General features: G+C 37.2%; 2 protein-coding genes across 3 annotated transcripts; one reads left to right on the top strand and one right to left on the bottom strand.

Moving 5' to 3' along the window:
* Window positions 1–1,257: 1,257 nt before the first annotated feature.
* slc26a6l (solute carrier family 26 member 6, like) lies at window positions 1,258–8,482 on the top strand. Its single transcript, XM_027146525.2, has 19 exons — window positions 1,258–1,530; window positions 1,686–1,825; window positions 2,355–2,465; window positions 2,685–2,860; window positions 2,981–3,145; window positions 3,252–3,404; window positions 3,846–3,928; window positions 4,036–4,183; window positions 4,312–4,425; window positions 4,545–4,622; window positions 4,762–4,857; window positions 5,046–5,152; window positions 5,240–5,309; window positions 6,187–6,279; window positions 6,402–6,512; window positions 6,654–7,052; window positions 7,140–7,194; window positions 7,400–7,542; window positions 8,188–8,482. Exons 1-19 carry the CDS (start codon window positions 1,391–1,393, stop codon window positions 8,209–8,211), a joined length of 2,406 nt encoding a protein of 801 aa, XP_027002326.1. The 5' UTR covers window positions 1,258–1,390; the 3' UTR covers window positions 8,212–8,482.
* Window positions 8,483–8,560: 78 nt separating this feature from the next.
* On the bottom strand, window positions 8,561–16,054 carry p4htmb (prolyl 4-hydroxylase, transmembrane b). 2 transcript variants are annotated; one of them, XM_047813460.1, is made up of 9 exons: window positions 15,311–16,054; window positions 14,002–14,083; window positions 13,712–13,902; window positions 13,498–13,594; window positions 12,797–12,959; window positions 12,529–12,714; window positions 11,957–12,044; window positions 11,725–11,848; window positions 8,561–11,361 (listed from the first exon to the last, which is right to left on the bottom strand). In XM_047813460.1, the coding sequence occupies exons 1-9, from the start codon at window positions 15,617–15,619 to the stop codon at window positions 11,171–11,173; spliced, it is 1,431 nt and encodes a 476-aa protein (XP_047669416.1). In that variant the 5' UTR covers window positions 15,620–16,054; the 3' UTR covers window positions 8,561–11,170. The 2 variants fall into 2 exon arrangements, with proteins under 2 accessions (XP_047669416.1, XP_027002288.1); XM_027146487.2 differs by having other exon boundaries at window positions 11,954–12,044; window positions 15,311–16,050.
* Between the last annotated feature and the right edge of the window lie 556 nt (window positions 16,055–16,610).

Below are 16,610 nucleotides of genomic sequence, written 5' to 3' on the forward strand. Positions count from 1 at the left end.
TACAAAGACATTCTAGACAATTTTGTGCTTCAATATTTGTGGCAACAGTTTGTAGAAGAACCTGATATGGATGTGCTGGGTGTCAAAACACTGTATCATAACCACTTATTTAGGTGTGACATATAGAATTTTTTATTATTTGATATATTACAACTCCATTTCCTCACATATGCAGTGAGGATTTGCATTAATTTGTTTGTTTGTTTAATTAATTAATTGTATTTTATTTTATTTACCCATATTTTAAATAATCATTATCTTGTAGCTAGCTTTAAATTGTCCAGTTACAAATTGTCCAGCTTAAAATTTAATTTATAAATTACGGACATAGTGGGATGACTTAATTTATAGTCATAATGACTGATAAATTTAGAATTTTTTAAGTTGATATATTGTAGTGTATTAAGCATAAATTAATACTAATAAATTATAATGCTTTGCATGTAAACAGATGAATAATGAGAGAAACACAGTTTTGCACTCCATGATCCTTTTGCAATAGAGGCTAATCTTTAAACAGAGCAGAATTATTAATAGAAATATTAACTCTGGAGAGTTTTCATTTGACAAGTTGTTGATGCAATGACCTTGTATTGAAACAGCCTGTTCCTAATATTCAAAGTCATAAGAGATTTAAAAATCTTTTACTAAAGTAATCTGAAGTGATAGACATGATAGAATTCTAAGTTAGTTTTTTTTTGCAGGGTAATATTAATATTAATTAATATTAATATTAATATTTTCTGAAGTGATAGTAAAACAAATTTGAAGTGACATTTTTATAATTGGCTGTGTGCTTAAAAGAATTTCAAAGAAACAATTGAGGATGTAAAGGTTCATTTAGTTTTTAACTGAGTTTGCTGCAGTGAACACTTTTGTGTGGAGTGGAAAATGATGAATCAAAGCCTCATAGCTAAATTTCTCTTCCTGTTTCCAGTGATGAGATTATTAATTAATTCCTGTCTTACACAACATCCGGGCGGGATCTGTAACTAGAACAGAAAATGTTGACTAGAGTACACCAGTGGAAACTATCAAGAAAGCTGAATCAGCAAAGGCACAGGATTAACATTATGGTGTTATTTGAAAAGAATATTTATTTATATCCACACTTTTTGGAAATTTCATCTGGCCATTCAGCATCTCATTTTGTGTATTAAATGTTATTCGTCAATTTTTATTTAAAATGTTTGATTGTTTTGTATTTTTCATTATGTAATCATTAGCCAAATAGACAGCCCCTTTTACTATGTCTTCCTCATCCTATTTAAGTGTCTCTGTGTATAAATCTCATGCTAGAAAACCCTAGAAATCAAAAGGGTGATGTCAGTGAAGTATAGGGTAAAGAATCATTTTTAAGTTGGATCTGAATTAGGTTTATGTAATAAGAATGGTAAATGGGAAGAATAGCTCAGGGTATTGTGTTGAGAGGGAGATTTTGGATGAAGAGAAGCTGGAGAAACTGGCTGGGAGATTGGATCCCTCACAAAACCACATTCCTTTCACTCATCGCCTGAAAAACTCACTCAGGTGAGACACTTTATATGAGAAAAAAAAATTTTTCAATGTGTTTGAGTGTGTGAATAGTGGTGTAATACCTTTTTCTAATGAGTTCCTATTAAAGTGAAGCTAATTTCTTTCTTGTATTTTTCCCTAATCCCTGTCTCACTTTATCCCTCTCACAGATGTTCTATTCCCAGACTGAAACGTAAAGTGACAGGATGTCTACCTGTGCTTTACTGGTTACCACGTTATTCCATCTGGGACTATGGCATGCCAGACCTCATCTCTGGCATCAGTGTTGGCATCATGCACTTACCACAAGGTGAGAGCTTCTGTCTCTTGAGATAATTTTTTTCTCAATAAATTTGTATCGTTGTGCAGAAAGGTGTGAAGGTCTAATCATCAGAGCAACTGTTAAGAACAATAAATCCTTCTGCAGAGTCTGATACAATAACCGATTTGAATTTGTGAATGAGGAAAAACTGTTTTGTTAAAAAATCATTATCAAAGACCATGCTACTATTTACTTTTACTTAAAATTTTGAAACCTTTATAATTAACCAAAAATATATCACATAAGGCATGGACCCATGAAAATAATTGTTAGATGTCAGTGATTAAAAGAGATATAACAAAAATTTAGGAGCATGTTTGTTGAATTCTACTCATTGCATCACACTTATTTAAATGTGTCATGCAAAAAAAGGATGATTTCTCTTAAAATTTATAGTTACACTTATAAACATGTATAGTTCATGTGAATACTTATATATATAGTGTGTGTGTGTGTGTGTGTGTGTGTGTGTGTGTGTGTGTGTGTGTGTGTGTGTGTGTGTGTGTGTGTGTTGTAGGAATGGCTTATGCATTGCTGGCTTCATTGCCACCAGTGTTTGGACTGTACAGCTCTTTTTATCCTGCACTCATTTATTTCTTCTTTGGGTCTTCTAGACACATTTCTATAGGTGAGAAGACTTTATATATTATTACCATGGAAATGATTTTGACTACATTTGCCACACGTTTAGTAGCAATTCGTAATGATAAACTAGAAATATTTCACACAATACTGAACAGTAGCATTAAAATGGCAATTTTTTTTTAGCTTTCACACTATATGCTTTAAATTCTCTAAATGGCTGTTGATTGTATAATTAACCTTTCCTCTGTGTGTGTGTTTGCAGGCACATTTACTATTCTCAGTGTTATGGTGGGCAGCGTTACTGAGAGACTGGCCCCTGATGCCAGTTTTCTCATCCTCAATGGTACTAATGTGACTGAGGAGGTGGACGTCACTGCTAGAGATCTTTATAGAGTACAAGTTGCTGCAGCCACTACTGTATTAGGAGGATTAATTCAGGTTTGCACACACATTTATGAAAATGAAGATGTGATGAGATGTGCAAAAATGTAGATTCACATATTCACTCATGTGATGCTGGTTGTTTCTGAATTACAATGAAAATGTTCTATCTTTCAGGTGATCCTGGGTTTGGCACAGTTTGGGTTTGTGGGTACATATCTCTCTGAGCCGTTAGTGAGAGCATACACCACAGCAGCTGCCGCTCATGCCGTAGTAGCTCAATTAAAGTACATCTTTGGAGTGTCTCCGACACGATTCAGTGGGCCGTTATCACTGCTGTATGTAAGTACTCAGACATTCACCCTCTTTGTAGTCACATGTACAAAAGTATGGACTTCATCACTTTTTTTTGAGATTCCACCAGAACCTGTGTTGTGTGTGTATGCAGACACTAGCAGATGTATGTGAGCAGCTGCCCAATACCCATCTGCCCACTCTTCTGGTCAGTGGTGTGTCCATCGTTATCCTCATCATTGCCAAGGAGCTGAACAATAAATACAGAGAGAAACTGCCAGTGCCAATACCAGTGGAACTCATCATTGTATGCTTCTTCTTTTTCTTTTCACATGTTCTCATTCATGAATCATTATTTATGATAGCCAACATATATGTATTCAGTCTATTTTTCAGGACTCACTTAGAGACATTTTAATCTGATTCTTCTTACTACACTTATTTATGACTCTGTCCATATTTATCCTCTGTCCATAATCTCATCTTTACACAATACCTTTACATTAACACAGGCATTGGACTCATTAATCAGTAATAGAGCACTTTGGCTGTAGAGCTTGTAGGGCTCATGGGTTGCATCTCTCTCTCTCTCTCTCTCTCTCTCTCTCTCTCTCTCTCTCTCTCTCTCTCTCTCTCTCTCTCTCTCTCTGTGTGTGTGTGTGTGTGTGTGTGTGTGTGTGTGTGTGTGTGTGTGTGTGTGTGTGTGTGTGTGTGTGTGTGTGTGTGTGTGTGTGTGTGTGTGCACCAGATTGTGGCAGCTACTCTGTTATCATTCCATACTCACCTGAATGAGAAATATGAAATTTCAGTAGTTGGAGATATCCCAAGTGGGTGAGTTATTCTTTTATTATAACAATAACAAGTTTAATAAAATTAGTATTTATTATTCAGCTAATATATTCTGACAATTCTATCAATCAATCTCTTGGATTATTTAGGCTTCAGCCTCCCACTTTGCCAAATCACCATATTTTTTCTGAGGTGGTAGTGGATGCCTTTGCCCTAGCTATAGTGGGATATGCCATTTCCATCTCATTGGGCAAAACGTTTGCACTTAAGCATGGCTACAATGTGTGCAGCAATCAGGTGAGATGGCAGGCCACCAATGCAAATGGGAATTTTAATCAGATGTTATTAAAGAATTTTATTCATATAGGATTTGATATGACAGAATTTGTAATCATACAGTCACCATGTTCTGTGCTTTCATGTAGGAGTTGGTGGCATTAGGTCTCAGTAATACATTTGGAGGGTTTTTCCAGTGCTTCTCTGTCTGTGCTTCTATGTCTCGGAGTCTAATACAGGAGACCACTGGAGGAAGAACACAGGCAAGATACACACATACAGACACAGAGTACATTTAGCACAGTGTTATACACAGCCTGTTACACATACACATCTTCAGTGTACAGACTTGTAATTATTGTGTTTGATTGTGATGTTGAAGATGGCAGGTGTGGTTGCAGCCGTGATAGTGCTGGTGACAACGTTGAAGTTAGGATCACTGTTTCAGCAGTTGCCCAAGGTACATCTCAGTAATCCTTTACAAGCCTGTAGACAAGAATATACATTTTCATACATATACATTTATACATATATATTTATATAATGAAAACGTGTGTGTGTATGTGTTTGTGTGTGCATTTGTTTGTATGTGCATGCAGGCAGTGCTATCTGCCATTGTGTTTGTGAATCTGAAAAGCATGTTCAAGCAGTATGCCGACATTGTGACACTGTGGCGGAGAAGCAAGACTGATATGGTAGGATTCCATAATACATCTATTTAAATTTATATCTGACTGGTTAGTGATCACCTCTTATCCTTGCATATGTGATATTGAAAGTATCATTAATTGTAATCAAAACCCATCTTTGTCATGTAATCTGTATTGCTGTTATTAAGGTCCATCATTTAAATGCATAATTTTCATGCATTTATTATATATAGCTGGTGTGGTTGGTGACATGGCTGTCCACTGTTCTCTTTAATATGGATATGGGTTTGGCAGCCTCTGTTTTCTTTGCCCTGCTTACTGTTATCTTCAGAACACAACGGTGAGACACTGCACTGCCCCATATCCATACAATGTTTTGGTTTTCTGGAATAAATACATTTAAATGAGTGTTTCCTTGATCTCACAGGCCCCGGTACTCTGTCTTGGGCCATCTTCCTGGTACTGAGATTTATTTGGACATGGAGACACATCAGAAGGTGAGATATTAATGTATTTAACCCTGTTTCTTGGACATGATGCATGAATCTTTACAAAATGTATGGCTATTACAGTATAAAGATCTAACTGAGTTGTGTGGAGAACTGCTAAGAGGAACTGATCAAACTGACTCTCAAGTCTTCTGTAGTTAACCCTATTAGATCCTTGGGGCAAGTCGTGGCCTAATGGTTAGAGAGTCTGACTCATAATCCTAAGGTTGTGGGTTCGAGGCCGGCCACGAATGAGGTGCCCTTGAGCAAGGCATCTTACCCCCCAACTGCTCCCCGGGCGCGCGGCATAAATGGCTGCCCACTGCTCCGAGTGTGTGTTCACGGTGTGTGTGTGTTCACTGCTGTGTGTGTGCACTTTGGATGGGTCAAATGCAGAGAACAAATTCTGAGAATGGGTCACCATACTTAGCCGTATGTCACGTCACCTTTTTTTTTTAGTAGTCAAAAATCCTTGATTTACTTTAAATAAGTTTCTTCCTCCTTGCTGCTAGAATTTCTGTTGACTGCGGCATAGTTTGCTGCATGTTGAGACCTCTTAATTTAATTTACTGTGCTTGAAAGCTTCTGTTTATATGTTGTGCATCAACAGGGTTGAAATCAACAGGAATCAAGTCTGGGTGTGTCTAGTCTAATAAAACACAGTTGATTAAAATCAATTAAATTTGGTTTATTGAGTACAGGGACAATTCATTTTGCCAGGTGGTGTTGAAAAAATTATATTGTCTTTGTATAATATTACATTTTTTTGAAGGTCTGAAACAATGTATAAGAATACATAAGAAATATATAGGAATATACAGTATAAGGAATCAGGAAGGAGTAATATATTACAATTATTATTAAAAAATATATTTGTATGTGACAGGTAAGGGAGGTACCAGGCATCACCATATTCCGTTCTTCAGCCACCATATACTTTGCTAATGCTGAACTTTACCTGGAAGCCCTAAAACAAAAGGTGCACATTTGTTTTTTTTTCTTCCTGATCCAGTTGGTTCAATTTACCTCTTAGACTCATTGTTTACTCCCTGTATGCTTTACCTTATTTGGCATCTTCGTCTCTTGACTCTGTGATTACAGAGTGGCTTAGACATTACTAAGATGATCACTTATAAGCGGCGTCAGGAAGAGAAGCAGAGAAGAAGAGAGAGGAGGGCAGAAAGAAGGGCAAGGAGAGCAGCCAAAAGACAGGTGGAACGACATATCAAATCTCCTGAAAAAACCACAAAGCATTACTTTGTATATCAAATGAATCATCTCATACTTTCAGGTATGTCATTACTGCAGTTTATTTCTTGGCACTGATGTTCTCATTCACTTAAATTTTGGCAGAAACAAGCTATTAGAGCAGCCTCTCAGCGCTCCAAAGCATGCATTTTTTCGGTTGAAGAAGGGGCAGGACATTTTAAAGAAATGCGTGGCGATATCCCAGAAGAGGAGTACAGGGACAGAGAAAATGGCACAGTGTTTGTCATGCCTGAAACCCCACATAACAGTTGGGTGTACCTGAAGGGCATTGATCCTGAAACCTCCACACTAGGGTCCATGTCAGATCTGCAGGATGGGGACATCACAACTCTGGAGTCCAGCAGTGAGGACACACTCAGCAGGGATCTGGAAAGAGTTTCCCTAGGCTCACTGGGAAAATGGACTTGGGATATTCATTCCATCATCCTAGACCTTTCTCCAGCCAACTTCATCGACACTGTGGCCATCAAGACTTTGAGAAATGTGATGGTTATGATCACTCAGAATACATATACTTAGTATTAAAAATGACACAACGTTTACAAAACCTTTGCCCTCTGTTGTTTACAGATATTCCATGACTTTGGAGAGATCGAAGTGTGTATCTACATTGCAGGCTGTCAACGTAAGTACAACCAAATCTAACTAATAATAGGACTAAATACTAACATTTTTAGCCTTAATTTATATTAGATATTTAGATAAAAAATATAACATCCTCATAATATTATCAATCTAATTTATTATCTGGTTGGTATATAAAATAACTACACACTCACCCTAACGTGTCCACGGGAATGTATTTGTTAAATGTGTGACTCTGACTCTAGATCCAGTGATGGAGCAGCTGGAGAAAGGTGGCTTTTTTACTGACATTTCCAAAGAATGTGTCTTTACTACAGTGCATGATGCAGTGCTGTACTGCATCAAGCACCATGGCCCAGCAACACTGCCAAGCTATGAAACACCAGTGGTGAGCTTTCCATACTGTATATAAACACCATACAAATATAGACTTTATACTTTACTCTTTACAGAGACAGACAGACAGACAGACAGAGAGAGAGAGAGAGAGAGAGAGAGAGAGAGAGAGAGAGAGAGAGAGAGAGATGCAACCCATGAGACCTACAAGCTCTACAGCCAAAGTGCTCTATTACTGATTAATGAGTCCAATGCCTGTGTTAATGTAAAGGTATTGTGTAAAGGTGAGATTATGGACAGAGGATCTTGTCGGTCCTTCACAAAGAGGAATCAGCATTATATATTTTTTTTGTTTCATTACCACAGTTTTTATTTAAATAAATAAATAAATAAATAAATAAATAAATAAATAAATAAACATTTTCCATAGTGGTTGCTATGTGGTTTAATAGAACCCTGATGCACTTCAGTCCCAATCTATGAAAGTCAGTATACAACACAAAATATTCAACAAAATGCAAAAGTGATAGCTTTTTTATTTGCCTAATGTTTGTGTTGTATGAGACTATTTGACCATTTACATTTCTCATTTTCTACACTTTTTTATTTGACTATGTGTGTGCAAATACTCTGTAAATACTGTATAATGTAATGATCTAAAGCATCTCTAATGCATAATTCAAATTTATCATTACAGAGTATGAGCAACACCAGACTCTGAGACATTAACTACAGTCAAGTACATCTGCAGCAAACTGTTCCTCTCACACACACACACACACACACACACACACACACACACACACACACACACACACACACACACACACACACACACACACAATGATATAAAATGATAAATACTTCCAGTGTTTATCATCACTTGACAGTGAAGCACAGGGCTGGTTCCCTGTATTTTGAGAATTATACATTCGGGTTATTATTGATACTTCTTTATGTACATGTGTTCAGATTATCTGTTTCTAAGTCATTCGATGGTATGTTAGTCAAAATAATGCATAATATAAATATATTAATATATTAATATAAATTATTAACAAGACTTGTGGTTTTTAAATTTGTATTTAACTTTATTATTTTAAAAACTAACAGCTTATTATTTTGAAAAGAAAATGACAAACTCTTAACATTTTTGTGAAACATTGCAACAGAGTTTCAATTACAATAAATAACATTATAAATTAATAGCACAGCCTTTTTATAGATGCAAGTGAATTCAAGCTGAAAACAGATTAAATAAATAATAATAAATAATTACAACCCCTGTACAGAGTGAGTTTGCTCAAGCCTCAGTTTCAACATGCTTTAATGGAAGAGCTATAAAAGAAAGATCATGTCAGTTGAGATGTTGTGTTTCACCACACGTATTATACACATCTTGGGTAACAACTTTAAACTGATTGATTAACTCCAACATGAGTCCAACATAAAACTATAGCAAACTACATAATCAACAGAGGCTAATGTTCTGAATCCCTTTTATCCAATGAAAACTCAAGTGAACATTCTTTCACACTCCTTAGGAGGTACTGTAGTGCATAAATAAGTAAACAACGATTATAAAATATGGCTGCACTCCCATAAATAAATAAATAAATAAATAAATAAATAAATAAATAAACAAACAAACTAATAAATAAAAATGGTGCCTTCAGTAATGGTTCATAAGGTTTTTGTAACCAGGGATCCCTTTATATGTAAAATAAATACAGTGGACCCCCCTCAGTATCAAGACAACTGTCCCTGAATTCACACCCTGGGTGTCAGTCCAGATATCTTGTGAATGCTTTACTCGGTTCTGAACGTGTGGGAGACAGGATATAAAATCATCATACATTATTAGTCATGTTTATGCCTACCAGTTGTGTGTGTATTTTTATTTGAGAGTGTGTACATGTTCTGTATTTGCTGTGTGCTGCTATGTAAATGTATTATAGCAGAACTATATTTTTTTGGTTCAGCTTTTTGGGTTGTTTCTATGCAGAAAGGGGTGGTTGTGTATAACCTACAAGCTGTGGCCGTGTAAGAAATTATGAAGAGATTGTAAAATCACAAAATAACTTGGACAATCAGCTATAAAAACATGCTGTTCTTGTTATTTTGGAGACCGGTGCAGGAGGGGCTCATGACCATAGTCTTTGGTGGTGCAGGATGAAATTAATAACATTACCTCAAACAAATGTAAGTAAAGCGGTTAGCACACATCCCTTGTGCCATCAGGCCCATGATTATGCAATATGATTGATCCCAAACTAATAAAATAGTGTCTCATGTTTTGATCCGTAACCCAAATGTCTTCAGTGTTTAGCCCCTCCACCCCTATTTATTTATGTGATAAATGCAGTAAAAAAAAATCTGACTGCATTTATAACATATTAAATACTAATAATAATTAGTATTGTGACTGATTTTTAAATGTATAGCATTGTGAATCAGGACTATGAAGATTACTGGTCTTGATACTGCAGATACTGTATATGTATATGGTTGGACTCTGCCCCACCTGCCCCTACAGAGGAGCCATAACTTATATAGTGCAAGCTGGTGATTATGGGTTCATTTATTACGGTTACTCTGATGCAGCACAGTCAGAATTTACCTTTAAACACTGAACCTCAAATTTGTAGTAAGTGATGTTATGCTACAGTCTAGTATGATGTTTTTTTTATGTATTTTTTGTACATGAGTGTATTTTTAGGTGAATATAAGCCTTAGGGGGATAACAATACAGAACACTAAAATTCTTTATGATACCGATTCAATAACAAAAATTGGGTTTACAATTGACTAAAATGTTTGTTATTATAAAAGCAGAATAAATTAAACTTAATAGAGGCACAGTGATTGATTCAGTCATTTATAATCTTAGCAGAATAAAACAAACAAAAAACAAGTTTTTCTCAAGCTAATTGGATAGTATGCTAGTTAGCTGGCTTAATAGTTCATGAAAAGCAGTGTGCTTATCATGAGATTAGGTTTATTTAGTCTAGTCAGTTATGATAGTCCATATTGTTACCCCCTAATAAGCATGCATTTTGCCTACATGTACGTATATGCAGTGTTGTGTTTACAGGTTTGTTAATCTAGATAAAGTTGGGCAGTATGTAAAAAATGCAATACAGATTTTGGCAGTGTAATGATTAGGTGACAATCACTGGGGGAAATGGCAAAAATGTCAAATGTCAAAAATAAACTGGATTCAGTTCATTTCTTTGTCCAGAGAGTAAACAGTGTCTGTCTATTTTCATTGGTTGCTCAACCCATCTCCATCTCTCTCTCTCTCTCTCTCTCTCTCTCTCTCTCTCTCTCTCATGCTGTACTTATTAAGAGCAGCTACAATAAAACAAATAACATAATTTAGAAGTGTTCATAAATATTAGTAAAATAAATTAAATACTCTGTATATCTACAGAGTAGCATGTAGCACTTGTGCAAACTTTAAAATTGAATCCCTGTGTCCCTATAAGTCTTTCTAAAATGTAGAAGGACTTATTAAATTTCCCATACATAAGATTGTTTGTGTGTCTGCATGTGCATGTTCCAGCACTTGCCATGTGCATACTATGCATGTTCATGTGTTTACAGATCTCCTTGTGTCATTGTTTGTGGACAATGCAAATGCATGTGTACTGCAAATCTTATGACATTCATTTATGTAGTTACAGGTCCTGGTGTGCATCTGTGTGCCGCTGCTCCTGAGTTTCCGGCCGCTGAGACATGAGCTGCTCATACCGGGCTTGTCGGTGGTAGTCTGGGTCAACATTTATCCAGTTGTTAGCGATCCATTTTACCCCTCGAGTGACAACACAGCCTCCATGCAGTGCATACTCATCTTGTTCACCAACCCAGCCTAAAGGGGGTAAAAGCATAGTATCATACTTTCCTCATGCAAACCAGTACTACAGAGACTAATGAGGAAAATACTCTACTCAACAATTAAAGATGAATCAGGGTACTATTTGCACAGAATTTATATTACATGGGGTTACCATTACTGGTCATTTAAATGGGGTATATTCTTTCCAGATTAATGCACTAATAATCTATTAAAAATGACTGAAATGATGCATCTGGATAGGACTAAAATATAATAATTACATTACCTCACCTGCACTTGTAAAACTTGATAGGAATTTAGGCCTTAAGAATTGCTATACTAATATGTAATACAGCAGACATCAGATAATACAAAACAGCCATACAGCTTCCTTACCATTTCCATCAGACAGATAGTTATACCAGAACACTGCTTTGCCCATTGTGGGCTTCACTCTCAGGTTCCCTTTATCACAGTGCTTTCTCGTATCCAACAAATCTACATCGTCCTGTATGAGAGCCTAAAAAACAAACACAAACATCCAATGTTACTGTTTAAACTTTAGATCAGTGCCCTGTTTCAACATCCAACACATACATAAAAGATTTAAATCAGTAAGATTCACCACTTCATCATAGGTTCTGTTGTCTGCTACGGGAAAGGTGGTTTCTCCTCCTTCCTCTACTGTGTTCAGGTAAAACAGCACAGTAATGTACCTGAAAATATTAAATGCAATATAGTCATAAAGCAGAGGTACACACAGAGACATATCATAATATAATTCTCAAACCAGCCAATCCGGCACCAACTACCATACCACAGATAAAGTCAGAGATTTAATGTGAACATTAACTGTAACATGTGACCTGTGTGCAACTATGTGCTGCTGCCACATGATTAGCTTATTGGATAACTACATGAATGTACAGGTGTACATTTAGATGGTGAGTGTATATGTACTGTATGTGTTATTGTGGGTAACATGAAAAGCTGTGTTTCTTTTGTCTCATTAACTTTGAGAAAGAAAAACAAGAATATTTTCTCATATTCATTATTTTCTTATAATGGCATCCCTCCTCTGTTTCTACAAATTTATTTTGCATAAGCATAATACATGAAAGACCTCATAATGAGCAGATAGGGAGTAAACCAGCATATGTACTCATTTTTGCTCCAAAACTCCAGATCTAATTGTCTCACCTGCAGGAAGTCTGGAATGGTGAGGAGGAGTTGACAGTGAGGTGAGTGTGTGTACAGGTTGTCTCAGGGTAAACTGGCCCACTGTCATGATGAGCATGGTAATGACCACCTTGTTCATAAAGCACCACCTGAAGAGGTTCACTCAACTCCACCAATGCAGATGGAAGCCTTGTTAAATGTGTGACTCTTGGTAAACAAACAAAATGAGCATTATTTTAAAGTAAATGAGATAGTTGGTAAGAGATTAAACAAACTCATGAAGGGATACCTGTTGCGGAGATCTCTGAGGACCTGGTGTGCTCCCTGACCCTGGTAGAGCCATGTGTGTCTGCTGTTTCTCACTAACTGGTTCCTGTTCACCCCTCGCTGGTGTAGGAATCGCTGGAATGCGTCGCTGCTCAGCTGCCTAAACTCCTCTACACTCAAGAGACCTGAACATACACAATCTCTTCAACACTCTACTTACTTTGTTTTTACTTTGTAGTCTTCAGAGCATAAAAACAAGCTAATAGCATAAAGACAGAAGTTAAAGCTTACATATTCAAAATAAATCAGCATCCTCATGTAGCAGGCTATGCAAATGACAGAAAAAAAGGAGCTGCAGTTCAACATTGTGCTTGCACTGTGTGGTAGATATTCCCGCTGCTAGCTGGCTTCATCATTTCTGGTGTTAGTTAGCTCATAGCGAATAGTGAAGTTATCTTTCTTCAAATGTACATTTCTTGCTAGGTTCATAGTTTGTAGTAAGCCCAATTTCCCAGCTAACCACAATATTATAGTAGACTTATTTTTTTTGAGAGCGGCTTAGATTAGTAATGCAATTCTCTATTAATTTTATGATTTATAGCTTCTATAGATCTCCTACTGTGTTTTAGCTTAGTAAATCCTGAACACATGAAGCTTTTTGGTTTTATAGGTGTTAGATTTAATGTAGAGTAAAGTTTTATAACAAGTATCATTGGTCTTTACCGTTACCATCCTCGTCCACCTTGAGGCCAGCGTAGATCTCTCGGAGGTTCTCAGGAGTAAGCCAAATACCATCTCTCACTCTGGAATGTGTTAAAATCTGTGACAGGGACAGCATGCAGATAACATATCTTTTCAAAGATAAAGAGAACCTCTGTTATGTCTACTGTATCACAAACAAGAACAAACTGATATACACTTGTACCCACTCACTCACCTCATGTGGCTGTAGCTGGCCGTCCTGATTTAGATCAAGCAAATGGAAGATCTCTTCAGCACTGAGGTTTAGCTGCTGGCTGAGTTCTTCTTGCCCCTCAGGCACCATGACTTGACTTTCCACCAGGCCCTTCAGTTGAGCTAGATGCATCAGCACTGCACATTCTCTCTCAGAGAGGAAACCAGGAATTTCTGCATGCACACACAGACCATCATAACATTCATATCATGTGCTTGACTGGACCATATACTGTAGATTTAAAAACAGAACACAAAAGCACAGATAATTACCAAAAAGTAGAGGCTTCAGACTAAGGGTCTTAATCTCATGCACTTTTCCTGGCACCAGAGTCACTTTTTGCACATGACCAACCTGAAATACAAGAGAAAGTGATGTTTATAACTATTATAACCAATATTTATATATTTATTGTCAACTTGTGTAGGCATACAAAAATTCTCAGTAGGGTGTTATGGTTTTAATTGAATTTAACAATTCACTTAAATTCATGATAGACAGTACAATAACTAACTGTTTTGTTTAGTCATTTCTGTCTACATAACCATGGTTGCTGAATTATCAGTGATTTTATATTTCCACAGAGTAGCTTAGTTTCTCTGATTAGTTTCACTATTAAACCTAATATTCAAGTTCACCATCAGAAACCACGTCCACAACTGAATCAGGATGTATTCCTACCTCACATCCACTGTGGATAGGTCAAGCTTGGGAATCACCACAACCCTGACATTATAAAGAGTTTATGATAGACAGACAGACTTATAGACTGTGTGTTGGAAATTTTTACTCTAGAGATGTTTGTAAGGCCATGTCCTTCTAGGCTCGTGACTGGTAGTTATTGTGACTAGAAATTGTCATTGCCAGCGTTTGTTTGATTATGACAAGGACAGAGGGGACTGGAAACGAGTTGGCGGGACTTAGGCTCATAAACAGCTTCTAGTAGACCTTCTAATAGACCTTGGTAATACAAGATTAGCTTGATCAGGAGATGAGCAGCATTGTGCATTTAAGCCAATGATTGATTATGTTTTGCTTTTACATGTCGTCTTTGTTTGAATCCTGGCTATAAAATCTTGATGTAATCAAGGATCAGGGGCCTTTCTCTCTCGTGCTATACTAGGAGTGTTGGGTCCTGCTGCGAGGCAGAACACAATAAATTGTGAAACCTTTTTACTCTTGCCAGTGCCTACCAGTGTGATACTTTAAATCTCTCAAAACTCAAAACTTCCACAACAACAGATAGACTGAAGTGTTATACCAGACTACACAGAGTTACTATAAGAAGAGCCCTTGTCCTGAATCACCTTCTGTCCTGCACATTTCAGCACTTTCCCAGCTCTAACAAACCCACTTAAACTCAGGAAAGCCTGTTATTATTATTTGTTGAAAAGGTGTGTTAGAGCACCTAGAAAAAACTACAGTTTGCAAAACAGGTGGTTTTCCTGGATCAGTGTTGCAATCCTGTGATATAGGCATCTAAAAAAAGCATCAGATGTGTGATATCAACCAGCACAATGATTATTATAACGGTGATTTAGTGCAGCACTGATGTAGCTGAGAGATAAAGTAGATCCTGACCCGTATCCCCTCGATGCGCGGGAGGTGTGTGTAGGACGGCGGCTGCTCTGCTGTCTCAGGATCTGCTCTGCTCCGGCTGATAAACTCTCTGCTGGAAGACGCACCCGCATCAGAGCCGGTGTTGTAATGCACGTACAATAACAGTGCGATGACATTCAGGATGTAGACGTGAAAGAAAACCATGACCACTACAAAGTATGATCGTGAACAGACGTTGTTCTTCTGCACCGGGAATCTCTCTCGGTGTGAAAGCGGCGGTGGAAACGACGACCGCGCTGCACCATCCTCATGTCCCTCGTCCTCCGTCATGGTGCTTGATTAACGGGCGATTTGTTTACTTCACCTCGCCTCCGTTACCGCAGACTGCGTTGGCATGACACACGTCACGGCTTCAAACTAACTAGCTAATAAAATAACCAAGCAGCTCGTCGCGTTGGTTGTAAACGACATAAAAAGTGAATGAGTTCAGCTGTAAAGTCTGACTCGTTAGCCACCCGAGCTAAAGGCTAACTCAGTGTTTATACAGCATAAAGCTATTTATATCAAACCAGCAGTAAGACATCATGGTATTACTGAACGTCGTCCTTTAACATCGACTATTGTGCAATTTATGACATCTTTTCGAATGTTTCGGTGCTGTCACTGGCTCGTAACGACCTTTACAGCTGACCCCGGCGTAGTGAAACCCAGCCTGAAGCTGAGCCGCCATTGTTGTAGGTTTGACAGCTGACGCTACTGCGACTGCGCAAAGAAAAAGGAAAAATGGCGACGCCTGGTGTTGGCGATATAGACCTCAAACTAATGCGGTTTTGAATTGAAACGATATTTAACGAATGTCAGTTGTTAAAAAGACTATCTGACCTTTTCTGTCTGCTCTTTAACGTGTTTGTCAGTGCTGAAAAACAAACCGATTTAAAACTATCCAAGGATACTTATGGCTAGTTGCTGGGTCTAATTGGGATTTAGCTTTAAAGTTAAATGTAAATAACTATTTTTCAGTGTTTTGAAGGCACCATGAAGAGTTTCAAAATACTAGTTTCAGTTCTTGACAAGTCTCTCAATAACATTCTTTAAAATTATTGGCTTAAATAACGTTTGAACTGGTTGCAGATTTTGAAAACACTGAGCACAAAAAAATAATAGTTAAAGAATAGTTTTCCATGTATTCTTGTGATGGCTACATTAACTAGTGTATATCTTAAAAAGTACTGTATATGGGAAAAGAAGATTAGATCAGATTAAACAAAATGATGCAGTGACTAATACTGTAGTGCAGAGGGCAAATGACTAGGGCAGAAAA

This window comes from Tachysurus fulvidraco, chromosome 5 (assembly GCF_022655615.1).
Source record: "Tachysurus fulvidraco isolate hzauxx_2018 chromosome 5, HZAU_PFXX_2.0, whole genome shotgun sequence".
NCBI classification, from domain to species: domain Eukaryota; kingdom Metazoa; phylum Chordata; class Actinopteri; order Siluriformes; family Bagridae; genus Tachysurus; species Tachysurus fulvidraco.